At 37.8% G+C, this 27,638-nt stretch overlaps 1 protein-coding gene across 2 annotated transcripts; it reads left to right on the plus strand.

Annotated features, from left to right (window-relative positions):
- Positions 1–6,529: 6,529 nt before the first annotated feature.
- Positions 6,530–27,101, plus strand: LOC102496664 (secreted phosphoprotein 24-like). 2 transcript variants are annotated; one of them, XM_006162818.3, is made up of 6 exons: positions 6,530–6,674; positions 6,770–6,888; positions 15,519–15,641; positions 16,801–16,909; positions 24,319–24,367; positions 26,999–27,101. In XM_006162818.3, the coding sequence occupies exons 1-4, from the start codon at positions 6,608–6,610 to the stop codon at positions 16,906–16,908; spliced, it is 417 nt and encodes a 138-aa protein (XP_006162880.1). In that variant the 5' UTR covers positions 6,530–6,607; the 3' UTR covers position 16,909; positions 24,319–24,367; positions 26,999–27,101. The 2 variants fall into 2 exon arrangements, with proteins under 2 accessions (XP_006162880.1, XP_006162879.1); XM_006162817.3 differs by having other exon boundaries at positions 6,531–6,674; positions 26,996–27,099.
- Positions 27,102–27,638: the final 537 nt, after the last annotated feature.

A 27,638-nucleotide genomic window follows, 5' to 3' on the forward strand; every position in this document is an offset into this window, starting at 1 on the left:
CCAGCAGTTAGTGTAATGGCTATGTCGCTGGACTCCTATGTAGCCATTCACAGTTCGAGCCCCGGACCTGGTGGCTTAAACTCACGCCGGGCACATGTGCGTGTGTGCATGCCCAAGATCCCAAGAGGAGAATGGAGGAGAAGGGATTGCGGCATGGCTATCTCCCCGGGGGGGTGATTTCTCGCTTTCTGTCTCTCTGTCTCTCTCTGTCTGTCTGGTGAGCGCACGCACCCTATCGCAAAAACCTCTCCAAAAACTAAAAAAGAAAAAGAAATAATATGGCAATGTGGTGGGGGAGTCTTCCAGGACAAAGGAAGCTAAGGGGACATGTTTAGAATTTAAGTATGCATGTGCAGCCTATGGTAACCTCATAGCCTTATCCCCATAGCTACGTAGCAACTCTTAGTGACCTTGTTGCTCTGATAGCAACCTAGCAACCCTGTAATTTTATGTATGCTTGTGAATCTAATAGCCCATTAGCCCATTACATACATGCGTAATTTTATAGCAGTCTTTCACCCAATCAAAAGTATGGAAAAGTATGTCTAACCATATATGAAAGAAAGAAACTAAAACAAGCAAAAGGAAAAGCCCCATGAAATTCAGCCTCAGTCTTTTGATCTTAATCTGCTAAACTGGTGCTAGCACAGGAGTAAATTGCTGTTTTCCTGCAAAAGCCTTGATGTCCTTTCTCTCTGTGTCTCACTGAGTATCCTGCATCATTTCTGGAGCATTGGTCGGGAAAGTTCAGAGATGGTGTGTTTTTACCTCCATTGTCAGCAGGGTGCAGTCACCAGAAAGGAGAGATGACCTCACATGGCACCAACAAACCAGTTGTTCCATAAGGGAGAAGCCTTCCAGGCGATCGAGGGTGTGGCTTCTGGAAACACAATGGAACCCAGTGAGGCTCAGAAATTAGTTCAGGTAGCACTGCCTACAGGATTGGTAAGAGCCCAAGTTCATTTGGGACTGAACCTGCCCCCAACATGGCATATGGAGGAAACTGATTGCTTCCCCAGGGTTGGCCTTGGTATTTACATAATGGAAAGGGAGAAATCTGCTAAACTCTTAAGGCCCTGAGCAATGGGCCAAAGACATTGTGAAACTATAGAGGAAACTTTACTTCTCGCCTCTTCCCTTTTTGGTGTAAATGTCATTGAGGGAGAGCTTACTCTCTTAGAGTGAAAAAAAAAAATAGCAATTTAGGCACAAGTATTCCGGCGATCATGGTATTCAGAAAGTTCCCAGAAGATGCCAAGCATCCTCATTCTGGTTGGCTGACCCTCTGAGATGCAACAGACAAAGATCTAGTTAGCAGAATGTTCAAGGATGGGAGGACCCAGGCTACCCTTCCCACTAATTACTGCCACCAGCACACCCAAAGCCAGCAGAGGCTATAGCCCCAGTCAGACCCCTAAGACCACTTCTCTCCTAAGTTATCTGAGACACACCTGACCAGAACCACTCTGAACCTTCCAACTTAACCCCTTATAATCTGTCCTGGAAACACTAGAAGAGTCCTGCTGATGATAAAATTCAAAGGGGAGAAAGCAGAAACCTCCATTAGGGAGAGGAACACAACAAAATGACTTAAGGAATTCTTTCACTTTAATTTATAGAAAGAGTGCTCATACAAAATAATTTAAATGCTTTTCAAGTTCATATGACTTAAGTAAACAACTTGGCTTCAAATTAAAAAAAATGTTTAATATGTGAATATCTTCACGGTTTCTAACATATGCTTTGTTTAGGGCTTATTAATCAGACAGCATCATATTTGTCTTTATATGTTTGGTTTAATAAATCAGGTGGTGTTTGTAGGTTATGTGTTATATATTACATGATGAGTATCTGATCAACAGGAAAAATAAATTAATGACTAGTCTTCCATAATACCTTGTTTCTCACAGATGATCAGGACATAATGGTTAAAGGAAATTTTTAAATGCTGTGAGGTAAGACTAATTTTCCTGAACTTTGATTTTTTTTTTTTTTTTTTTTTTTTGCTCTCTTACGGTTCAGTTACAAGGCTAGAGACTAAAAACTATGAGAAGTAAATCTTACAACTTCAAAAGTCATATCTGGCTGTTGTAATCTACCATGTATTGTCTTTATTTTTGGAACTGACAGACACTGAGTTAATTATTTTTCTTTTTTCATATTTTTAAAGGATTACTTATTTATTTAATTCCATTTATTATATTTTTTATTTGACCAGAGAGAGACAGAGTGAGAGAGAGAGAGAGAAAGGGAAAATGAGAAAGCAAGCCGCCAGGTCTGGGACCTGAACCACCATCCATCATGTGGGAATTCAGCACATCTAAAGACCTTGCTACCTGCCAGCCCTGAGTCAACCCCTTTTCATCTTTAGAGTGCTCAGGGATTTTTGCCCATGATTAGTGACTTTGTTTAATGCCTTTCTAAAATGGTTTTCTCAAATGAGTAGAATCTTAAATTGTTATGTATTTTAAAGTTTTTATTAAAAATGAAAAGAGCAGGAACTCTTATAGATATCTAATCCTTACATTGGGTAAAATAATAATAAATAAATTTCCAGTTTCTATAGAGAATCTGATTGTTTTTCTGAACTGCTAAGCCAACCATTAGGCAGGATGAATATTAACCCAAAGCAAGAAAATGTTTAAACAAAATCCCATGCTTTAATTATTCCTATTGGAATAATTATTTTAAATTTTACAAAATGGAAAATATTAAATCTATTAGTAAGATTGTTTTGTTCTTTATTGGGCAATTTGTTAGACAGTTTTTGGTTGTTTGTAAAATACATATCCATAAGTAGCTGGTATGTAATAAAAGCTACTACTCCTAAGAGCTTAACATTTTGGTAAATATGTAGAGTCCTACATATCAAGGTACAGACTAGATGGTCTTTCAGAGGTGTCAGATTCCCCAGTCTGGAAAAAGAAAGAGGGAGACTTTGACATTTAACGAAGCCTAATTTAATCCTTAAAATGATAAACAAAAATGTTCCTTAAAAATAATATTTCTTATCTTGAAGGTAACTATTTTTTTAATAATCATTTATTTATTTTTATTTATTCACTCATTTACTTAAATTTGATCAGAGAGAGAAACAGAGAAGAAAGAGAGAGAGGGAAAGTGAAAAAGTAAGCCACCAGGTTTGGGACTCGAACCGTGGTTGGCCATGTGGGAGTGTCCAGCACCTTAACCACCACGTCATCTGCTGGTCCCAAAGGTAACTATTAATTACCAAGATCAATATATAAAGGAAAGAGAAACAAGGAAGAAAGAAAACAGTAAGTAGGAAAGAGATGTGGGAAGAAAGTTATAGATATGAAGATGAATTTTTGGTTAAAAATAGATTAAAAGGAAAAAAAGGTTTTTTATATAGGAAGACTTTTGTATGGTAAAAATTTTGTCCTACAAGATGGCTGGATTATTTCAAAATGATAAAAAGTAAAACGAGGACAAATGAGCAAGGTATAAAGCATTTGCAGAAGGTATGAGTTATATTGAATAAGGTCTGAGAGGGAATTATAAATAATTTTAAGATATATTTTATAAGGACCAACAGTTGGCATAATGGCTATGTTGATGGACTCCCATGTAGTAGACTGCGGTACGAGTCTCGGACCCGGTGACGTAAACTCAAGCTAGGCGTGTGTGCATGCGTGCCCAAAATCCTGAGAGGAGAATGGAGGAGAAGGGATTTCAGCATGGCCATCCCCCTTGGGGAGTGATTTCTCACTTTCTCTCTCTCTGTCTTTCTGGTGAGTGCACATGCCCTCTAGCAAAAACCTCTCCAGAAAATAAAAATAAGTATGTGGTATTATCTGTTGAAGATACTTTATAATTTTATCAACTGTACTAGGGAGAAATGTTTACCTGTTGAAATATTCCTTTCGTAAGCTAAATAATGTGATTGAATGTATAAGAGAAAATGAAATAAAAATGGTAAAAGAATATTTTATAAAAGTATTTTAATATATGACCAATGGTATCTGAGGTGGCCATGAAGCTATGGCCCATGCTACTCATTGCTGAAAGTACAATCTGAATATGGTATCCTATGCGCTCCCTAATTTATGGAAACTCTTAAATGGGAAATATGAGCCCCAATACTATATCCTTAGAGCTCACCTGCAAAAACTAAGTCATGCAAAATAATATTCTGTAGTCCAATTGACAGGCATCAGAGCAATTACTGATAAAACAAGTGTATTCCTTATGGGGAGCTGCTGGGCAACTTTATCTAATAAAAAAGCATATGGTATATTAACTACTTTTTAAATTATAATTTTTTAATTTTAATTCCTTTTATGCGTTTAATTACTTATGTCACGTAGCTTGTAAAGTGAATATTCCAACATGAATACATGAATATATTTCTCACCAGTCCAGGTGGGAATACTCTACACTTTATCTTCAACTGATAATAAACAATTTCTTTGCCCTATAAATGCCTTGCCAGTCTATTTCTCTCCTTAATGTTTTTCTTCAGACTCTCCTCCTTCTCCCACCCTCTTCTCAAACTGTACCTGGTATCTATAGCCATTTTTTAGGTTTCTATATCTCTAGTCATTCAGTTTCGACCATAGAGTGCAGACACTCAGAATATATTGAGTGGAGACATACAATGTCTCTCCTTCATAACCTGGCTTGATTCACTCAGCAGTGAATCTTCCATATTCATCCTCTTTCTGTCAAAGCCAGGGTCTTATTGTTTTTATGGCTGTGTAGTATTCCAGACAGTATATGTGGCACACTTTTTCAATCCATTCCTCTGTTTTGGACATTGGGTTCATTCTATGATTTAGAAATTGTAAATAATGCCACAATAAACATTGATATGCAAGCACTTTTACATCTAAGGATTCTTCTATCCTTTGGGTAGATACCAAGGAGTGGAATCGCTGGATGGTATGGTAGTTCTATTTGTAGATCTTTGACGAAATTCATATTGTTCTCCACAGCGGCTGGACCGATTTACATTCCCATCAGCAGTGTGGAAGTTTCACCATAATCCAGCCAGCAATTTTCACTTTTTTAATTTATTTCATTTTCTTTTATACATTCGATCACATTATTTAGCTTACAAAGTGAATATTTCAATATGTGAACATTTCTCCCTAGAACAGTTGATAAAACTCTAAAATATCTTCAACAGATAATGCCACATTTCTTTGTCCCATTATGCTTTGCCTTCTTATTTTTCTTCTAAATGTCCTTCCTCAGGCCCTAAACTTCCCCACATACTGTATCTGGTATTTACACCCATTTACTGTGTTTGTATATCCATTAGTCAGTTTCAGTCATAGACTGTTGACATTTGGTATATATTAATTGGAGACATACAATGTCTCTCTCTCATAGCCTGGCTTGTTTCACTCAGCAGTAAATCTTTCATATTCTTCTACTTTCTGTCAAAAGCCAGGGTTGTTATTTATTTATTTATTTTTATTTTTCCATTTTTTTAATGGCTGAATAGTATTCCATGGAGTATATGTGTCACAGTTTTTCAATCCATTCATCCGTACGGGGGCATTTAAGTTGATTCCATGTCTTAGCAATTGTGAATTGTGTTGCAATAAAAAGCGATGTGCAAGCACTTTTCTGATTAAGAATTCTTCTGTCCTTTGGGTAGATATCAAGGTAGATACCAAAGAGTGGGATTGCTGGATCATATGGTAGTTCTATTTGTAGATTTTTGAGGAATCTCCAAATTGTTCTCCACAGTGGCTGGACTAATTTACATTCCCACCAACAGTGTAAGAGTTCCCCTTTCACCACACCCTCACCAACACTTAACCATTTTTTTTTTTAATCTTACACATTCTGACTGGGGTTAGGTGGTATCTCATTGTTGTTTTGATCTGCATTTCTCTTATGATGAGGGATGTTGAGCATTTTTTCATATGCCTTTTGGCTATTTGTATGTCATCTTTTGAGAGTGTTCTTTTCAACTCATTCTCCTGTCTTTTATTAGGGTTGATCATCTTTTTTCAAAAATGCTACTTGTATTCCCTGTGCATTCTGGTTTTCAGTCCTTTATCTGACGCCAAATTTAAAAAATATTTTCCCATTCTGAGGGCTGTCAATTCACATTAATTACTGTCTTCTGCCATGCAGAAACTTCTTAGTCTGATGTGATCACATTTGCCTATTTTGAGGGTTATCAACTGTGTTTTGGGGGTCTTATTTAAGAAGTGTGCACATTTCACTGGGAGATCATCAGGACTAAAGAACTAAAAAGGCAAAAGTTTTAAATGAACCATTCTTTTGAGCGTAGATAATATATCCTTTCTCTAAAGAAGTAAATCAAAACAGAGAGAAATAAGGAGCACATATGGAATCCTGAGCCTCTTGATGCATTTGGTGGTGGGTTAAAGGTCCTTGGTCAGCTCTAAACTTCACAAATATTCTCAAACTGGAACCTCTCCATTGGAATTGTCAGCAGTAAATGTTGACCCCGAGACCAAATGTTTCTGTTTAATTACTGGCTACTGCAATCAGAAAACGCAGATAGGTCCTATTTATAAAGACAGCTAGTCTCAGGAAAACTGTTGCTCCTAAACTTCTAGAGAGACAATCGCATCTACTCTGAACTAAAATTGTTGTTCCCACAATGGAGAAGGTGGTAATGATCATCATGATTATGTTTGCTCTTGGAATCAACCACTGGTCTTGCACAGGTAAGACCCTCAACAACCCGGCCACTTCAATCTCTTAATGATTGAAACCACCTTGTGTGGATCCTCACTGAGGCTCCATGTGCTTGTGCATTCAGGGTTGCCACGGTATGCGGATCCCCTCGTGGATGACGCCTTCAATGCTTCTGTCAGTGCAGCAAATGCCAGGATACATGGTCGATTTCTCTATCGGCCATACAAAAGTTCACTGAAAAATGTAAGTGTCCAACGGTGTCTTCTCGACTCCTCTTCATATCGCTATCATTTGTCAGTTTGTTGGATACACTTTAAATATATTTTCAGTTTATAATATACTAGGTAGTCAATATCTTTGTTTTCAAAAATTCATCCTCATTAACTTATGAGACTTAATGTCTATATTTGAAATTTTATTTTATTTTATAAATTTGATCACTTTATATACATACATCACATAGTTTGTAAATTGAATTTACCCAACATGAAAACACTTTACACCAGTCCAGTTGAGAATACAAAACACATTATCATCAACACATAATCCATTTCTGTGTCCCATAAATGCCTTTCTTCTCTATTTCCCTCTTTAATTTCTTTCCTTACACACTTCCCCTACTCCCACCCTCTTACCACATTGTCTCCAGTGTCCATAATCATTTCCAAAGCTTCTATGTCCTGTAATCTTTCCATTTCCACCATAGAGTGTGTACAGTTGGTATATAGTAAGTGAAGACATACAATGTCTCTCTTTCATAGCCTGGCTTTCTTCATTCAGCAGTAAAGCTTTTATATTTGTTCACTTTCTATCAAATGCCAGGGTCTTGCTGTTTGTTATGGCTGAGTAGTATTCCATAGAGTATATGTGCCACACTTTTTTTCGATTCATTCATCTGTTTGTGGACATTTGTGTTGGTTCTATGTCTTAGCAATTGTGAATAATACTGCAATAAGCATAGATATTTAAATACTTTTACAACTTAGCATTTCCCTGTTTGATTTTCAATCAATATATTTTTCTTCAGAAATGTATTTCACAGTAGAAGATATCATAGATAATTCAGTACATATTTCTCAAATAACCAGAGGAGTAGGTTTCAAATGTTCACAACATAAATAATGTTAAATGTTGAAGGTGGTGAATATGTTAATATTGTTTTGTTTATTATACTCTGTATGTATGCTTTTAAAGATCATTCTATACTCTGCAAAGATGTGTAATGATTAGAAGTGTCACAAATTACAATAAATACATAAAAAAAATAGGCTGGTTAGTCATCTCTTCCATACTGTTTTCTGATAAAGAATTATCATTTTTTTTGTCATGATGTTCTCAAAGCTACTTCTAATGACTGATTCTTCTGCTGCATTCTTCCCTCTGACCTTGTCTTCTGTTTCTCTGTGTCCTGTTTTTGAATCTGAAGTCCTCGTAGTTCTTCCTGTAGTGTTTTAGTGAGTGAGAACTACTGGTTTATTGAAAATGAGCCACCTTTCATATTCAGCAGTTCTGCTCCTCATATTTACAGAAAAGAAAATCTGGCTTTTGAGCCAAAGACCTCTAACTTCCTCTGTCAATCTGGAACAATTCTGTTTTTGTTGTTGGTGGTGGTGCTGTTGTTTTTGTTTGTTTGTTTGTTTTTGTTAACATTGGGAACCAGGAAAAGAAGAATTTTCTTGGGCTTCCCTGACTACATCTGTGATAGGCAAGGAAAATGTAGTGCTGTTCTTCAAAGAAAATAAGAAACAGAGGCAGTAAGTCACATTTCTCCTTCCTCCTGTTTCCCAGCTGACTAAACTGATTGTTTTCATCTTAATGGGGGTCATTTGGAGGTAGAAATGGACATATTCTCAAGTACATTTAGGTTAAGGTGAGCATTATAGGAGGTTCTGTGAAGTTATATACAATAGGAATGAAAAGGCTGAGCAGCCGATTGCATAAAATTAACAATGGAGACATGACCAGGAGTTCAAGAAGCAGCCCCTTTCTTGCAGAGGCCATGTGGCTGTGATTTCTTTTGGCCTCTTTGCTCCCTTCTTTTCTTCCTGGATGCCTCTTTAATGTCTTCTGTCTACTACTCTGCAGAGCACCCAAGTCATGACTTTCTAGCCCAAGTCCCCAAATACAACATATTCATTGTTATTTCTTCAGAAACAGGCTAGATTTCTCTTTTGCAAATTCTGAAGAAATTAATTGAATTGTCCCACTTGTCTTTTCCTTAATCGTTGATCATAAAGCCTATGGGCTCTTCTCTACTTAGGTATCCCTCCCAGAACAAGGCCACCATGATCAGAGTGGGGCTGCTTGGACTTGGACATTGTGGTATGGAGACACCGTGAGATACATGTGGTCAGCTGTCAAGCAAAGGTTGAAGTCCTCTGAAAGAGGGTTAGATCAGAATAATGAACCCCTTTCCTTTAAAACAGCTTGTATTGACTTCCATATTGAGTTTCCATTAATATTTAAACATTAAATCTACTTGAGGTGTTGTGTAATCCATGTCTTGCAGATGAGCATTTTAAATTTACAGGCAATAGATCTATTTCTCACTATAGAAGAAAGTAGTTAATTAAACTAAGACAAGAGAACTAACTACTGATGCCGTGGTATCTGAATCATGCGGTAGAGCTCATGTCAGATGTATTCCACCAGGGCACATGAAATATGTGTACCATTTTGGTATGGTCACCTGTACCTGACCCCCCCCCCAATATATGATGTATGTAACCCTTATTCCTACTAAACAAAATATGCCACTTTGTCTTATTTATGTACACTACAGTTCTACCAAGGAGTCTGCTAACCTGCTAACTCTTGCCTTTCCTTGGCCACTCCTTTTATTTATTTATACACTTATTTAGTTTAAACATTCAATCACTAAACATCACTTCTCTTATAAAGTGAATTTTGCCAAAATGAATACACTTCACACCAGGTGAGTTGAGGATACTATATACATTATCATAAACAGATAATAAACCATTTATCCCATAGGCCATTTCTTTCTTGATTTTTTTATTTTTATTTTTTTATTATCATCATAATCTTCTCTCTTGATTTTTTAAGTTAAAGTATAAATTTATTTTGGAGAAAACAATTTCGAAATCCATACATTGTTTCTTTCAGTATGCATTTTCTGTGAACTTTTTGAAAATCCCTCTTACTTAGAGATTGAAGTTTTTGGGTGCGTCATGATCCAGTCTGACTATGTCTTCTAGTAAGAGGAAGTGAAGACACAGACATGCACAGAGAGAATACATGTAAGGACATGGAAAGATGATGGCTGTCTGCCAGTGCTGCATGCCTTGCAAATACTTTATATTTTTTAATATATATATTTCATTTTGTTTTAATTTTTTCATACATTCAATTACTATACATAATTTAGCTTGTAAAGAGAATTTTCACAACATGAAGGCACTTCACACCAGTCCAGTTGAGGATCCTATACACATTTTCATCTATAGACATTAATCAACTTCTTTGTCCCAAAAAAGACTTGCCTCTCTTTTTCTTCTTAATTTCTTTTGTCACAATATACCCCTTCTCCCACTCTCTTCCCACACTGTATCCAGTATCCATAACCATTGTCCAGGATTATATATGATCTAATCTTTCAGTTTCCACAATAGAGTGCAGATAGAAACACATATTAAGTTTAGGCATGCAATGTGTTTCCTCATAGCCTGTCTTGCTTCACTCAGCAGTAAATCTTCCATATTTGTCTATTTTGTATTAAAAAGTCAGGGTCTTTCTTGTTGTTTTTTAATGGCTGAGTAGCATTCCATAGAGTATAACCACACTTTTTTAATCCATTCTTCTATTCATGAACATTTGGGTTGGTTCCATGTCTTAGCAGTTTTGAATAATGCTTCAATAAACATAAATGTGCAAGGACTTTTCTGAGTGTTATCTTTTATTTGAGCAGTTACCCAGAACTGTTGGATCATATGGTGGTTCTATACACAGATATATGAAGAACTCCCATATAGTTCTCCAGAGTGGCTGAACCAATTTATCTGCCCACCAGCAGTATAGAAGAGTTCCCCTTTTATCATGGTCCTGCCAGCACTTACCATTTTTTGATTTTTAAATCTTAGTCATTCTGGAAAAGATTAAAAATACAAAATAAATTAAAAATTTGGTGGGATTGTGGTGAAAATGGAACTCTCCTACACTGTTGGTGGGAATGTAAATTGGTCCAGCCACTGTAGAGAACGATATGGAGGTTACTCAAAGACCTACAAATAGAATTAACATATGATCAAGTAATCCCACTCCTCGGTATCTACCCAAAGAACAGGGGAATGCTCGGTCATAAAAGCACTTGCACATCAATGTTTATTGCAACATTGTTCACAATTGCTAAGACATGGAACCAACCCAAATGTCCACGAACAGAGGAATGGATTGAAAACGCGTGGTACATATACTCTATGGAAAACTATTTAGCCATAAAAAACAACAAGACCATATTATTTCACAAAAGGTGGTCAAATATGGATGACTTATTGCTGAGTGAAGCAAATCAGGCTATGAAAGAAATTTATTGTATGTCTCCACTTAATATAGGGCATAAAATGGAGAAACTGTGGAAGAATGGTGGGAGAAGGAAGGAATATAGGGAAGAAAATCAGGGAAAAATATAAAGAAGCAAGATATTTGTGAAACACAAAAGTGGTGTATTACATATTGATGATAATGTGTATAGTATTCTCAACTGGAATTGTCTAAAATGTATTTCATACTGGGTAAATTCTCTTTAGAAGCTAAATGATGCATAGAAATCAAATGTTTTTTTAAAAAGAAAAATAATAAGAAATAAAGTAATATAACTTACTCATTCTGACTGGGGTTAGGTGGTATCTCATTGTGTGTGTGTTTTCTTAGAAGTTTTTGCTATAAGGCATGTGCGCTCACCAGACAGAGAGAGATAGACATAGAGACAGAAAGTGAGAAATCATATGTCTTACTTATACAGTTCTTTGTTCAGCTCATTTTTCTATGTTTTAATTTGATTGATCATTTTTGGGATATCTGAGTATTCTGATTATCAGTCCCTTATCTGACACATAATTTACAAAAATATTCTCGCATTCTGAGGGCTGTTGATTCACACTAATTACTGTATTTCCCTTTGCATAAACTTCTTAATCTAATGTAATCCCACTTGTCTAATTTTGGAGTTATTGACAGTGCTTTGGGGGTCTTATTTGAGAAGTCTTTGCTACCCCAGTGTCTCCAGAGTTTTCTCAGTGCTTTTCATCAGGAGTTTTATAGATCGAGATCTAATGTTTAGGTCTTTGATCCACTTTGAGTTGATTTTTGTCGGTGGTTTGCTATAGGGCTTCAGATTCACCTTTTTGTAGGTGGATACCCAGTTTTTCCAGAACCATTTGCTAACGAGGTTTTAATTTTCCCACTGGTGATTTCTCGATATCTGTCTCTCTGTCTCTCTCTGGCTTCCTGGTGAGCACACTCTCCCTATAGCAAAAACCTCTGAAAAAAAAAAAACAAAAAAACAAAAAACCTAGGACTGGATAATACTCTGCAGAGCTATATTTGTTGCTTAATGATTTCTTTCAGGAATTATTAAGTAATTAAGGAGCATTCTTTTAGGAAATGACACTATATGTATAGTTTTTATTTATTATTTTTATAGTTACATTGTACAAGATTTTCATGAACACTGGATTGAAAATAATGAATCTTTGTTCCTAGGGAAAATAGAGGGTTAGGTTCCAGCAAGCAAGTCTTGGGTCACAATCTTTTTGTTGATTCATATACAAGTAAACTTGTTTAGTGAGAGTCTCTTAAAGATTCCAAATTTAATGTATATTGTTGATTCATTAATGATTCATTAACATTGAACTCAAAACCACAATGAGATACCACCTAATCACAGCCAGCATGACTAAGATTTTTCTTTTAAACCATAAGTGCTAGCATGGCTGTGGAGAAAAAGGAACTCTCCTAAACTGCTGGTGGGAATGTAAATTGATCCAGCTACTGTGGAGAACAATATTGAGATTCTTCAAAGATCTACAAGTAGAACTACCATATGATCTAGCTGTCCCACTCCTGGGTATCTACACAAAGGGTAGGAGAACCTCAGTTTAAAAATGCTTGCACATCTATGTTAACTGTGGTATTATTCACAACTGCTAAGACATAGAACCAACCTATATGTCCATGAACAGAGGAATGGATTGAAAAGTGTGGCACATATACCCTATGGAATACTACTCAGCCATAAAAAAACAAGACCCTGCTTTTAGATAGAAAGTAAATGAGTATGGAAGGTTTACTGCTGAGTCCAGCAAGCCAGGCGATAAAGGAAAGACATTGTTTATCCCCACTTAATATATACAGACTGTTCATGCTCCATTACTCAAACTGAAAGATTACAAGGTATTAAAATTGGTTATGGATACTGAATACAGTGTGGGAAGAGGGTGGGAGAAGGAGGAGAGTGTGATGAAAGACACTAAGAAAAAAATAGAAACGCAAGGCATTTATGAGACACAGAAATGGGTTATTAGGTATTGATAACATGTATAGTATCCTCGGCTGAACTGGTGTAAAGTGTATTCATTTTGTGAACATTTATAAGCTAAGTGATGTACAGTGATTGAGTGTATAAAAGAAATTAAAACAAAATGAAATCTATCTAAAAAATTGAACTCAGGGAAGGGGCACTACAACTCATGCCTAAACCAAGATGCTCTAACACACATATTTTCTCTATAAGACACATTGTGCCTTCTTGAGCTTAGGAACACATGAGATAGCTCTTTAGCAGAGAGAGAGAGATGAAGCACCCCTGGGGATGGTCATGCATAATCCCTTCTTCTCTATTCTCCTTTCAGTACTTTGGGAATATAAGAATGCGTGCCCAGCATCTTTTTTATGTTGTCCGGTCTGGGACTCAAACCACACAGTTGTCCATGTGGTATTCAGTCATCTTAATGATCATGCTACTAGATAGCCCTGAAATTACCACCAAAAAGTGCAAAAATGCAAAAGTCATTGCACTAAGCAGACCAAAGGAAGCACACTTGTTTGTAGTCTGAGAGCTAAAGGAAGGCAGAGCATTGCCTGTTTGACACTAGCTGGGAACATTATGTCAGACAACTGAATTTTCACCACTCTGCACATGTCCATGACTTCAAAAGCACTGTAAAGATCAGCTTGGAGGTTCTAAGTGAACGTTAGTGAGGAGAAAAATTCAAAATATCCATGAATAGTGAATGGAACAGTTGGAAGACTCAGAGTCTGTCATCTCAAGATAAAAGGAAGTTTGGACCAGCAGTTGGAGTAATGGCTATATCACTGGACTCCTATGTAGTCGACCTTAAATCAAGTCCCAGATCCAGTGGCTTAAACTCACGCCACGCATGTGTATGTGCATGCCCAGGATCCCAAGAGGAGAATGGAGGAGAAGTAATTGTTGCATGGCCATCCTCCCTGGGGGGTGATTTAGCACATTCTGTCTCTCCATCTCTCTCTGTCTTTCTCGCCCATGCACGTGTCCTAGAGAAACTGTAGTCGACCTTAAATCAAGTCCCAGAACCAGTGGCTTAAACTCACGCCACGCATGTGTATGTGCATGCCCAGGATCCCAAGAGGAGAATGGAGGAGAAGTAATTGTTGCATGGCCATCCTCCCTGGGGGGTGATTTAGCACATTCTGTCTCTCCATCTCTCTCTGTCTTTCTCGCCCATGCACGTGTCCTAGAGAAAAAGAAAAAAGAACTCTCAAAAAATTTAAAAGAAAAAAGATAAAAGAAAGTTTATCGAGAAAAAGTTCCTGGGGTCTGTAGCCAGAGGTGCTTCAGTTCACTCTCCATAAAAGAGGAGGGTCAGGACCAGCAGGTAGCATAATGACTATGTTGCTACCTCCCAAGTAGTCAACTGCAATTTGAGCCCCAGACCCGTGGCTTAAGCTCATGCTGGACATGTGTGCATGCGTGCCCAAGATCCCAAGAGGAGAATGGAGGAGAAAGGACTGTGCCATGGCCATTCTCCCAGGAGGTGATTTTTTGCTTTCTGTCTCTCTGTCTCTCCCTGTCTTTCTGGTGAGCACATGCGCCCTATAGCAAAAATCTCTCAAAAAAAAAAAAAAAAAAAGAGGAGGGACTCTAATAAACTGATTATGCTATTTGGGGATGTTGTATGTACATTTTGCAGATAAGAAACACTTTTTCTTTTTTGCTTTATTTGGGCTGTTAGGCTTTGTACTTGTTCTGTATCCCTGTGTAACAGTTTTGGGTCAGTATTCCCTTACAATGATGCTCCATCTTAAATCAATTTTAGAAGCGATATTAGCAATCTTTGTGTTACCATATATACATTCAGATTCTATCTTTTACCACAATCACTTTTGGTCAATCACTTTTCATCTCTGGTCCTTAAAATGAAGGCATGACATCAAGTGATTGTTAAGATAATCGATCGTTCACTGTAATGATTTTATCTGGTAGTTTTTTCCACATTTTGGAGACAGAATCATCTCTAGCACCATGAACTTTAGAAACACATCTATTGTGGGACTAGTAGATGGCATAATGGTTACACCGTCTGGACTTGTTGGACTCCCAAGTAGTCTACCATGGTTCGAGTCCTGGACCTGGGGGCTTAAAATTCACACCAAGTGCATGTGCGTTCATGTGTGCATGTGTGCCCAGAATCCTGAGAGTTAAGTGGAGAAGGTACTGTGGTATGGCCAGCCCCCTGGGGGAGTGATTTCTCACTTTCTGTCTCTCTGTCTCTGTCTCTCTGTTGAGTTCATGTGCCCAACAGCAAAAACATTTATCTAAAAAAAAGAAACAAACAAACATATCTACTGCAAACTGACACTTTGTTTCTGTGAAGGAATCTGTCGCAGAAGATAACTCCAGGAACCTATTTTTCGAGTTCTACATGCAAAAAACTGTATGCCGGAAACGTATTGGAGCAAATCCCTTTACATGTGCCTTCCAAAGAAGGACCAGCAGGGTGAGTGTAATGGAAATGAAATGAATCTCAGAAACTAACCCAAAGAAGATCCTTGCTTCTTCCATGGCCTGGAGCTGACTCAGAGTCTCATGAAGAGCTCAGCCACTGCCTGGCTGGCTTCTGGCCACACCAGAAGTGTCGATGTGTTCCCTGGAGGGGACGGTGTGGCTTAGTGATGGAGGACTTGAGCTGTGGAGCATTTTATCCTGGCAAATTATTTAACCTCTGATGCTTCCATTTCACACTCTTCATGCCTGTGAGACACAGATATGTTTTATTATCTGTTGACGAGTACGTGTATGGTGGTATCAACTGGCCTGGACCGAGGTGTATATCATGCTGGGTAAAGTCTCTTCACAATCTAAATGATGTGTAGCAATTTAATATATGAACAATAATAGTAAAAAGAAATAAATAAGTAAATAAAAAATAAAATGGGGCTGAATTTGTATCAGGAAAAATTAGTAAAAAGAGGCCAATGACAAAGAAAAATAATAGACACATTTCCAATTCTATGATATATAGTATCCCCAACTGGACTGATGTAAAATATATTCATGTTGTGAAATTCACTTTACAAGATAAGTAGTGATGTATAGTGATTGAATATATAAAAGATAATAAAATAAAATATATTAAATTAAAAATAAAGGATGGAACCAGCAGTTGGTTTAACGGCTATATTGCTGGACTCCCATGTAGTCGACTGTAGTGCAAGTCCTGGATCCAGTGGTTTAACATCACACTGGGTGTGTGTGTTTGTGTGCTCAAGATCCTGAGAGGAGAGTGGAAGAGAAGGCATTGCAGCATGGCCACTCCCCCGGGGATGTTTTCTCACTTTCTGTCCCATTGTCTCTGTCTTTTTGGTGAGTGCACACTCCCTATAGCATAAACTTCTACAAAATAAAATAATAAAATAAAATAAAATAAAATAAAATAATAAAATAAATGAAAGGAAGGTTATGACTATGTGGCATCATTGTCCTTCACCTTCTCCTGTTGAGGACAGGATCCCTTCAGAGATAGCAAAATGCCTCTGTGTATATATTTCTTTTCCTCCATCATTTTGACAAACCATACACCATTGACTGATTTATTGGGTAGAGGCTAATCCTTTGTGAAAGTAACTACATATATTTCATTCTTTTTCCTTTTCCAGAGTGTGGTCAAGTGTGAAAGCAGAGCAACCGTGATTGAAAATACTCTGTACTATGCGATTGCTGACTGTTTCTTCATCTGGCACTCGGACAGTACTTTCCAAACTTGAGGTATAACCAGGGCTTCCAGTCCACTCAGACAGCGCCTCCTGGGAGCTGAGTGTGGCATAGGGGTTTGATAGTATAGCTGGATTATCGCACGGGCATGGTAAAGCATAACTGCTGGCACAGCTAGAATCTCCCGATACATCTACAAGTTTGTAGTCCGTAATATTTACTTTCCCCAGTCTTTCCCCCTGCTTCCATTCTCTTTCTCTCTTTCTCTCTGTCCTCCCCCCATGTCTCTCTCTTTCTCTGAGATTTGGGACATGACATTAAAGTAACAGTTAACAAATCTTTAAATTAATGAGCTAAGTATGTAGCTCCCTGATACTATGGTTTAGTGAACAAACGGCATTTTTGTTGAACCAGTGGTAATTGGTTGCTGTTTACTTACCAGCTCTGCAGTCTAGGTTAGGCTATTTAACCTTAATGATCCATGAATTCTCCATCTATTTCATGCCAGTAACAACCACCGTAAAGGTTTTGAGAGAATCAGGTGGCTGTGGCTCTGAAAGATAGTTAAGATTTTTTTTTTATTGGTGCTAGAGCCAAGGATCAAGTGTCTCCTTTTCCAGACTGTACTAAAATAGCTAGGAAGTCAAATGTGTTCTGCAGTAATACACTCGCACACTTGTGGTCCAGTTAGCACAAGTGCTAAGAATACCAAGTCCCATGTACTCTGAGGAACAGAATGAGTACAATCCTGGCCCTTGTAGGGTTTATAGAGTAGGGTACTCTTTAAACAGGAATTTCCTGACTGCCAGGCAAGCATTTAGGACCATATGGCATAATGAATGACTATCAGTGAAGAAATAGATGTTCAAAGCAACATCAGGAGAGTGAACAGAATTTGTGTAACAGAACCATATGAAGACTAGATTGGAACTAGGTAAGAATAAATATGGGACCTCTGAAGATGGCCTGAGAGATAGTAGAGAATGTTGATGGGGGCTAAGCTTTCATTGTCCTGAAAAGAAACTGCATCAGCAGTCATCCTCTAGTCCCATTTCTCCCCACTCTTGGAAACCATTAGTGTGTTTTCTGTCCATGTATTTGTCTCTTTTGGACATTTCATATAAGTGATACCAAAAAATGTGTTCTTTTATGACTGCTTGATTTCATTTAGAATAATGTCTTGGAGGCTTGTACTTGTATAGCATATATCAGTATATTATACCCTTTCATTGTCAAATAATGTTCCCCATTGTATGGATATGCCACATTTAATTTGCCCATTTATTAGCTGATTAACAATTGAGTTGTTCTGAGGAGAAGATTCCTCATGGCTCCTGAGAACTAGTGACTTCAAGAGGAAAACAGAAATGAAGATTTCCTGCTGCTGATAATCCAGCCTCCAGCCCACAAACTAGAGTTGTATCACAATGAGACAGCAAGGAGATTACAGATCACCTCTTTCTGCATGCTCCTGAATGTTCAGATTGAACTTCAGGAATTAGGAAGGAACACAGCATCCATAAGATGACTAGAAATCACTGCAGGACCACAAGAAATATGGGAAAGCAAGAAAATACCTCTCCTCCAAGGGAAAAGAATAACTCCTATTAATCCACAGACAGTTCAATGGAAATTATGGAAGTGTCTGGTAAATAATTTAGAATATTCATAATGGCGAAGCTAACAGACATGGAAGAGAGGAGAGACAATGAACTGCAGAACAGAAAGGAGAGAAGAGATGTGGAGTTCAAGGAGTTAAAGAAATTCTTGTAAGACCTAAAAGAGGAATTACACACTTTAAGAAAAGAATCTGGGACCAGCAGTTAGCATAATGGCTATGTCGCTGGACTCCCATATAGTCGACCGTGGTTTGTGTCCTGGACCGGGTGGCTTAAAACTCATGCTGGGCGTGTGTGTGTGCATGCCTAAGATCCCGAGAGGAGAAGGGAGGAGAAGGTATTGCGGCTTGGCCATCTCCCGTGGGGGATGATTTCTCGCTCTCTGTCTCTTTGTCTCTGTCTGTCTGGCAAGTGCACGCGCCCTATAGCAAAATCCTCTCCAAAAAAAAAAAAAAAAGAAAGAAAGAAAGAAAGAAAGAAAAAGAAAAAGAAAGAAAGAAAGAAAGAAAGAAAGAAAGAAAGAGAGAAAGAAAGAAAGAAAAGAATCCAACGGACTTGTTAGAGATGAAGGCTGTAATACAGGAAGTCAAAATCTCCCTTGAAAGTATTAAAGGGAGATTAGATCATACAGAAAATAGAATCTCAGACATAGAAGAGAAAATTTCTGACCTATAAAAATCCACCATGGGGAACCAACAGTTGGCGTAATGGCTATGTCGCTAGACTCCCACGTAGTCGACCGCGGTTCGTGTCCCAGACCTGGTGGCTTAAAACTCATGCTGGGCGCGTGTGTGTGCGTGCACAAGATCCTGAGAGGAGAATGGAGGAGAAGGGATTGCGGCGTGACCATCCCCCCTGGAGGGGTGATTTCTCACTTTCTGTCTCTATGTCTCTCTCTGTCTGTCTGGTGAGTGCACATGCCCTGTAGCAAAAATCTATCCCCCCCCCAAAAAAAATCCACTATGAAAACAGAAAATGGCCCAAAACAATGAGAATAATATACAAGAAATACTAGATACCATCAAACGTCCAAACATTGGGATAATTGGTATCCCAGAAGGCAAAGAGTGGGGGCATTGGTAATCTATTCCATGAAATCCTGGAAGAAAACATTCCAAACATAGAGAGACATTCAAAGATCCAGTCCCAAGAAATAAGGACCCCAATTAGAATCAACCAAAGAAGTTCTTCTCCAAGACACATTATAGCCAGATTGAACAAAGCCACAGACAAAGACAAGATACTAAGATTGGCAAGAGAAAAACATTAAATTAACTCCCGTCAGGCTAACAGCAGACCTGTCAACAGAAACAATGCAAGCAAGGAAGGAATGGGAAAATACATTCAAAGTGTTAAGGGAAAAGCAATTTCAACTAAAAATACTGTACCCGGCAAGATTTTCCTTCATGTGGGAAGAAAAGACAAGAACATTTTCAGATAAACAAAACTTGAAAGAACTTACCAGCACCAGGCCAGATCTCCAAGAAATTCTCATGGGAATGCTGTATCAGGAAAATTAAATAGAGACACGCAGAAATAAGAGTTCAAAAACTAAGAAAATGCCCAAATTAATCATGGGGTAAAGTCTGGATTTGAATATTATATCCCAGAATTTAATTGGGAAAATTGAACAGCAACAGAAGATAAAGTATATGAGACTGAATTAGTGAAATAGAATTGTATGACTTTTGACTAAAACATTGCTGAATTTCTTCTAGGCTTCAATAAGTTCATGTACCTACCATTTTAACAGAATTCTAACCTGTATCCTGGCCTTAAGCTTTAAGCAAATTTCCTTAGTATTTATTTGATTTAAGTTAAAACTGCCTTTCTTAAAATTACCAGCTCAACTTGCTATTGAAAGTAGATTATTTAAGAAATTGTGTGATCAAGACAATATGGGGAGGAACGGAATGGAAGACAACTGTAGATACCAGAGAGTGTGAGAAGAGGGTGGGAAAGGACAGAAGGTCAGAAATAGGGGTTAAATATATATATATATATATATTAGAAATGGAACATTTTTTATAATAATATCAATGATTAAATCACTATATGGTATATTCTGGATGGGAAATCACATTTTGTATGCTGTGGTGATGCTTAGGGAATGAATGTAAACTAATTAAGTTTTTAAAAAAGTTTCAGAAAGAAAAACCTAAAACAATTTTTCTTGAAACAAGAAAAAAAAGCATTAAAAATGCCTATTTGATGACGGCAGTAAGATACATAGCCCCAGATAGGTGCTGCTTTATAGTATGTTCACTCTACTCACTGAGGTTTATGCTAAAGTCAGACTTGTGTTCTTGGATATGTTATTTCAGCTCTGCTTGCTATTCAAAATATTTAGATTAATTAAGATCTTTAGTGAACCAATAAAATATGGGGGGAAAAGGCATAGAAAGCAACCATAGATACCAGAAACAGTGTGGGAGGAGGGTGGGAGATGGCAGAGAGTGAGAGAGAGGGAATCAAGGATGGGAAAAAATGCAAAATATAGAGGAAATGAGAAATGGAAAATTATTTGTTGATGATAGCACATATGTCGATGTGCTTGATTGAGCCAATATACAGTGTATTCTGGATGGAAAATCTCATTTTGTATGCTGTAATGATGTACGATGAATGAATGTAAATAAATAAATTTAAATCTTAAAAAATGAGTTGTTTTCACTTCTTCAGGGTATTTTGAGTAATGGCATTAGGAACATTGATGTACAAGTATTTTTGTGCATTTATATTTTATTTTTCTTGGGAATTGAATTATTGACCATGTAGCAACTTTATCTTTTTGAGAAACTGTCAAACTGTTATCCACAGTAGAGGCAACATTTTACATTCCCACCTGTAATTATGAGAGTTTCAGTTTCTGCACATTTTTACCAAAATTATTATTGGCTCGGATTTGTTGGTTTATTTTAACCATTTTAGTGAATGTGAAGTGGTATGTTTTATGGTTTCAGTTTGCATTATTCTAATGACTAATGCTTGGCTATTTGTATGTTTTCTTTAGATAAACGGCTCAGAAAATCAGCATTGACCTTTTTTTCCAATCACATTCTTATTTACTGACTAGTCAAAACTCTCATGATCTCCTCTTTGCCTTCAAAAAAATGAGAGTTGATTCTCTCAGAGACAATGTTATGAGAGAGAGCAAGAGAATACCCGAAAGAGAAAGGACTGACTTTTCCAAGCTAATTCTGAAAGTGAATATCATCACTTCTATATATTTTATTAATCACACAGACCAACCTTGGCCCAATGAGGGTGGTAAGGACTATTTAACTATGTGGACACCAGCAGGTCACCTTGGAGGCTAAATCACTCTATGACTGCAATTGTGACAACATACCATATGGCTATAAATGAATATGATTGACCTTTTTATATTTCTCAGAAAATGCTTCTAAGCTGAATTCTAAAAAAAACATTTAGGCCTTGGGACTATTATCAATTCAAAGGTTCTGCCATCTCAGAATTCTTTTTTCTTTTTTTTGAAGAGGTTTTTCCTATAGGGTGCATGCAGTCGCCAGAAAGATAGAGAGAGACAGAGAGAAAGAAGGCGAGAAATCATCCCCCCAGGAAGGATGGCCACACCGAAATCCCTTCTCCATTCTCCTCTATGGATCTTGGGCACACACGCACACGTGCCTGGAGTGAGTTTTATGCCACCTGGTCTGGGACTTGAACCACTGTCGACTGCATGTGAGTCCAGCAACATAGCCATTATGCTAACTGCTGGTCCCAGAGACCTCTTTGAGTGTGACAATTTAACTTAATCTAACAGTGTGTGGCAAGCACTGAGAATATCAAATGGGGACTGAAAGGTAAATGTGACAGTCCCTTCCCTGAAGGGCTTACACTAGTGGCTGAGACAGTGATATGCAGTAATACGGAGTGCGGAGAAATCAGCTCTGGTTCAGCTGTAACACAACACAGGAGAGGGAGTGAGTGTGTGATAAAGAGTGTGAAGTTCCTGCATTCTCAGGTGGTCTCTGTGCAGTATGGGCTCAGGTGACGTTGGTCACAATTCTTCTCATTAATTTATCATGACATATCATGATGTCTTAGATCTTGTTGTGACTCACAAAGCCTATATTTTTGCTTTCTGTCTTTAGAGTTTATGAGAAGAGTTTTTCCTCCCAGAGATAGAAGGTCAAAAATCACCAACGCAGAGCTAGAATACATGTTGGCTTTGAGTAATTGCCTACTCATAAGGGAACACTGTTAAAAACATGTGTATTTGGAAATTGAAACTACTTGGAATGAAGGTGTTAGAACTGTAGTTCTTACATCTGCAAACCTCTGTAATACCCTATTCAGTTTCCGTCCTTGCTGTTCACCTCTTGCTTCCTCTCCAAGTATCTCAATTGTCTCTTCAATCTCATGCATCTTCAATCTTTTCTCCATGACATTTGTGTCTCTTGCGGCTGATGTAATCAAGTTTATCCACTCTAAGATCAAACAAGCAAACAACAAAATAAGGAAGCCCTTTCTTCTGGCTTAGTCCCACCCATCTCACAACTACCTACCCTCCACTCTTCCTTCCTGGCTAAGCCTCTACACATAGTTGTGACTTATTGGCTGGTACTTCTATCTCCTTTCCTCCTATTCACTGTTCTCATTTTAATCCTGCAAATCTATTATAACTTATCTGATTTCTTAAAAAAAAAAAAAGCCAGAGCTCACATATGCATGTGATGGAGAGAGACAAAGAGAGAGAAATAGAGGGAAAGGGAGAAAGTATCCCCACCCCCCATGAAACATGGCCATGCTGCAGTCTCTTCTCTTCAATTTCTTCTTCTTTTCAGGATAGTCAGTATGTAAACACATGCACCCAAAATGTTTTTTCAAGAAACCAGGTCTAAGTATCAAACCACATGATTGATCATGTGGGATCCAGCTCCCATAAGCCACAGGCCATGTGGCTTAGACCCACTTCCTCTTTTTTTAAATTCTGTAATTTAAATACTGGTGACCATTTGTATTATCTCCATAAGCCAATCCTTTCTGAAGTGTATAGATTATTCTGTTAGAGCTTTGTCTTGCTTAACTTTAACTATCATTAACATGTAGGTATTTCCACACTATCCTGAGATCTTTGCCTTAAGATGAACTGCCTATTGAATTTTGTTGCCATGGACATCCTGCAAGTTCCTAAAAGTCAACTTGCTTCCTGCTAAACTCCCTTTCTCGACTGAGGGAACCCACGCTGTTGCATGCTGTTCTCAGGTTCATTCTGAATCCTAGAAGAGGCTACGATCCTTCTCCACTTAAACCCTCTGATTCTTGCTTCACTTTATGGATAAAACAGAAATGTTTAAAAACACTGACAACGTATAAGCAATCAGGTTGAGAGGAAATAAAACTTGTGCACGTCTGTGACTTTCTTAAGCATGTGCACCTGAAATAGCTCCAGATGCTACCTAGGTTCATCTGGATGTTTTCCTTCTTGTTCAAATACAGCCCTCCTTTACTATCCATCAGTCACATCCAAATGACTGCTTTATCTTCAGCAAAGTGATTGCAGGTAGCCATGTAGATATCCTGCTCCCTCATCATAGGATCTACCCAATCACTTCTGTATAAGACTCCTTGCCACTCACTCTCTCAATTACAACCTTTGCCTTTAAAATCATCTTCATATCTATAAGACCTATTTCAGGCAACATGGATGTTTTTGGTGCTGGGCAATCGTCCTAACCCTGGCCCAAATAAACTCTTTGCTTTACTTGCCTTTTCTTTAGGTGGACACTAGAAAACAGTTTAACATATGAGGCGATAGTGAAATGTGATATTTAAACAGAGTTCTGAAATCTTTTCTTACTTCTTATTCCAAAATAGGAAATATGGAAAACCAGACCCTAATTCTCATGTTGAATGGAATCTGATGGTAAGTCCCTACACTTAATAGATTTGTACAGGAGGAATAATTCTGACTTTTCAGTTTTGCGGTGGCTTGGGAGAGCCTTAGCACCTAAACTACAGCAATGTGAATGATGCATGTTTCGTTATGTTGCAATGTCAATTAGTATGAAGGTTTTTTTTTTTTAACAGTAGTTAACTTTAATTTAAACTTATGTCCTAACACAAAGCCAAAACAACTGATAAGTTTATCGACTACTTCAAAAAATTTCAATAAAGTTACTAAAAATTTACTTTTTAATATTATTTATCTTGCATTCATTCACTGAACATCATCATAGCATACAAGACGTATCCAGAATACACTGTATAGTGGCTTAGTCATACATGATATCATCACAAATAATTTTCTGTTTCTTGTTTCATATACATATATATATACACACATATATGCATATATATTTCATATATATATATGATATCCCCCCACACACTTCTAACCCCCTGCCATTTTCCACCATCCTCTCACTCTATCTTTGGTATCTACAGTTGCTTTCCATTTCTTTTCTTTCTCCCACCTTTCAATTGGTTAACAAAATTTCTTAATTGATCTTACTACTTTCAATATCAAGTTCAGCAGATATATAAAAATATCCATGAAGGGAACCAGCAGTTAGCATAATGGCTATGTCACTGGACTCCCACGTAGTCGACCATGGCTCGTGTCCCAGACCCGGTGGCTTAAAACTCACGCCGGGCGCATGTGCATGCGTGCCCAAGATCCTGAGAGGAGAATGGAGGAGAAGGGATTGCGGCATGACAATCCCCCTGGGGGCTGATTTCTCGCTTTCTATCTCTATATGTTTTTCTATCTGTCTGGCGAGCGCACGCGCCCTATAGCGAAAATCTCTCAAGAAAAAAAAATCCATGAACAAATGTTTACTTTCTGCATGAAACTGTGAGTAGAATGAATATGCTATAAAATAGCACCTAGCTGAGGCTATATAGCTTACTGCGGTCATTAAATAGATATTTCTAATATGTTTATGAAGTTCTTAAACAATACCTAAGAGCAGTAAAAGAGGTAGTTCTTTGGGAGGATTTTGTCAACAGAGCATGGTGAAAAGAACCAGTCTCATGGTCTTATCCATTTGTTCAACAATGTTCATCAATTGCTCACTTTGCACCCAACCGCTATGCTGAGTGTGAAGGTCATAATTCCCAAATGAGGAAATGAGGGCATTTAGAAACTCCTGCTCTCAGATGGAGTGCTGGGATTGGGATCTAACTCTGGATGTCTTTTGACAGTTTCTTTTACTTCCAAGTGATAGTCATGTCTCCATGATTAGAAAATAGCATGACAGGGCAAAAATCTGGATTATTTGTTTAGGATGCATTTGTCATGTGTTGGGTGGAACTAGGTGTATTGTCACCAAGCAGAACACAATGACTTCAATTGATTGGAAGTTTCAATAACAAACTCACCCACCACCAACTACATAGGAGACTAGTTCCTGGTTCTCATTCTCATGGGGATGGATTAGTTCTTGCCATAGCAGGGCATTATAAAGTAACCCTACACATTGCATTGTGCACAAATTTGGCTCCCCTTCTGCTTCTCTGTCTTGTTTTGATGCAATATGCGGCACTCATCAGAAGCTGCTGGATGTAGTTTCCCAATCTTGAACTTCTCAGTATGCAGAATTGTGAACTAAGTAAATCATTTTTCTTTATAATGTAATCACTCTCTGTTATAGCAATAAAAATCAGACTCAGACACCAAGTCAAGAAGCTGCTCTCCTGGAGGATGGAGTCTAAGCTCCCTCACACTGTGGCAGAGGATCAGTCATGCTCCTTCCTGCCTCAGAGCAGCCCTTGTGTACACCCCCAGCTTCAGGTCCTGCTTCTCCCCCTGCCTCCCAGGTCACATGACAGAGTCCCATTTGGCTATTTTCACAACCCATCTGCATTTCATCTTAATGCCCAGGCCCCTCCTGCTGGAATACACTACCTGTGACCCTGCTCAGTCTCTGCCTCTGGGTTCAGCTCCCATGTCTTCTCCAGGAAGCCCTTTTCCTGGGCTTTTCTGTACATGGCGTCTCTGTGATTGCATTTACCATGCTGTATTCTAACTGTTTCTGTTTTCTCCACTATTTTGTCATTTTGTTTTTAAGACCAACATTGTATCTTATTAACTGTTTTAAACCCCAATAAATTCTCAATGCATACATGGCCATTGAATGGATGGCCATTTTCAGCTTTACATTTACAGATGACTGCCATTGTGGACAGCTTACTCCATTAATTTTATTATTTCCTTCCTTTACATCAGCACACCTTCTTAGACCGTCCCGAGTTCCAGTACTTTACTACTAGATCTCTTCAGGGATTTCTCTGGCTCTTCCTTTTCTGAGAGTTTAGCTTCCCTTCTGAGGCCGTGTCTCTGTTCTCCAGAATAGATTACTTCTTGTCGTAGGCATCATCCCCTTTCATCATTCAAGAAGTTGCCTAATTTCCATAAACATCCTACTTTCTGGTGAAACCTTGAGTCTACTTTTTAACAGTTCTCAGGATTCTTGGGTCCTGGGAGACTGAAGTAGGAATGTGACTGTGCCTATGAAGATCTAATCCTCCCCTTTCTTCTCTCTTTTAACAGCAGAATATAACGAAAGAGAAGATCTAATGAAGAAAGATAATTTATGAATTGTGTAATTTTTAAATCAATTTAAGTCTGTAATAAATGTCTTACTTTTCCTCTAAGACTTTTATTTCTCTGCACAATTAATTTTAAAATATCAAAAATTTAAAAATATATTTTAATTTAATTTATACATTCAACCACTATACATCACTTAGCTTGTAAAGTGAATTTTCCCAACATGAATACACTTAACAACAGTCCAATTGAGGATACTATACACATTATCATCAACAGATAATACTTCTTTTCTGTGTCCCATAAATGTCTTGCCTTTCTATTTTTCTCCTTAATGTCTTTTCTCAGACTCTGCCCATTATCCCACTGTGTCTCCAGTAGCCATAACCATTTCCCATGTTTCTGTATCCTTAAATCTTTCCATTTCTGCATAGAGTGCAGACATTCAGTACATAAGTGGAGACATACAATGTTTCATGTTCCTAGCTTGTCTTACTTCACTCAGCAGTAGATCTTCCATATTTGTCCACTTTCTATCTAAAGTCAGGGTCTTGTTGTTTTGTATGACTGAGTAGTATTCCATAGAGTATATCTGTGACAATTTTTCAAACCATTTTTATGTTCATGGACATTTGGGTTGTTT

The sequence above is a fragment of the Tupaia chinensis genome, unplaced genomic scaffold (assembly GCF_000334495.1).
Source record: "Tupaia chinensis unplaced genomic scaffold, TupChi_1.0 Scaffold140684_1, whole genome shotgun sequence".
Taxonomy (NCBI): Eukaryota; Metazoa; Chordata; class Mammalia; order Scandentia; family Tupaiidae; genus Tupaia; species Tupaia belangeri.

Excerpts from the sequence above, each read along its gene's own strand:
- LOC102496664 (XM_006162818.3), top strand. The coding sequence starts at position 6,608 with ATGGAGAAGGTGGTAATGATCATCATGATTATGTTTGCTCTTGGAATC. Across the intron at positions 6,675-6,769 it reads CAACCACTGGTCTTGCACAG|GGTTGCCACGGTATGCGGAT; the intron begins GTAAGACCCTCA and ends TTGTGCATTCAG. Across the intron at positions 15,642-16,800 it reads TCCAAAGAAGGACCAGCAGG|AGTGTGGTCAAGTGTGAAAG; the intron begins GTGAGTGTAATG and ends TTCCTTTTCCAG.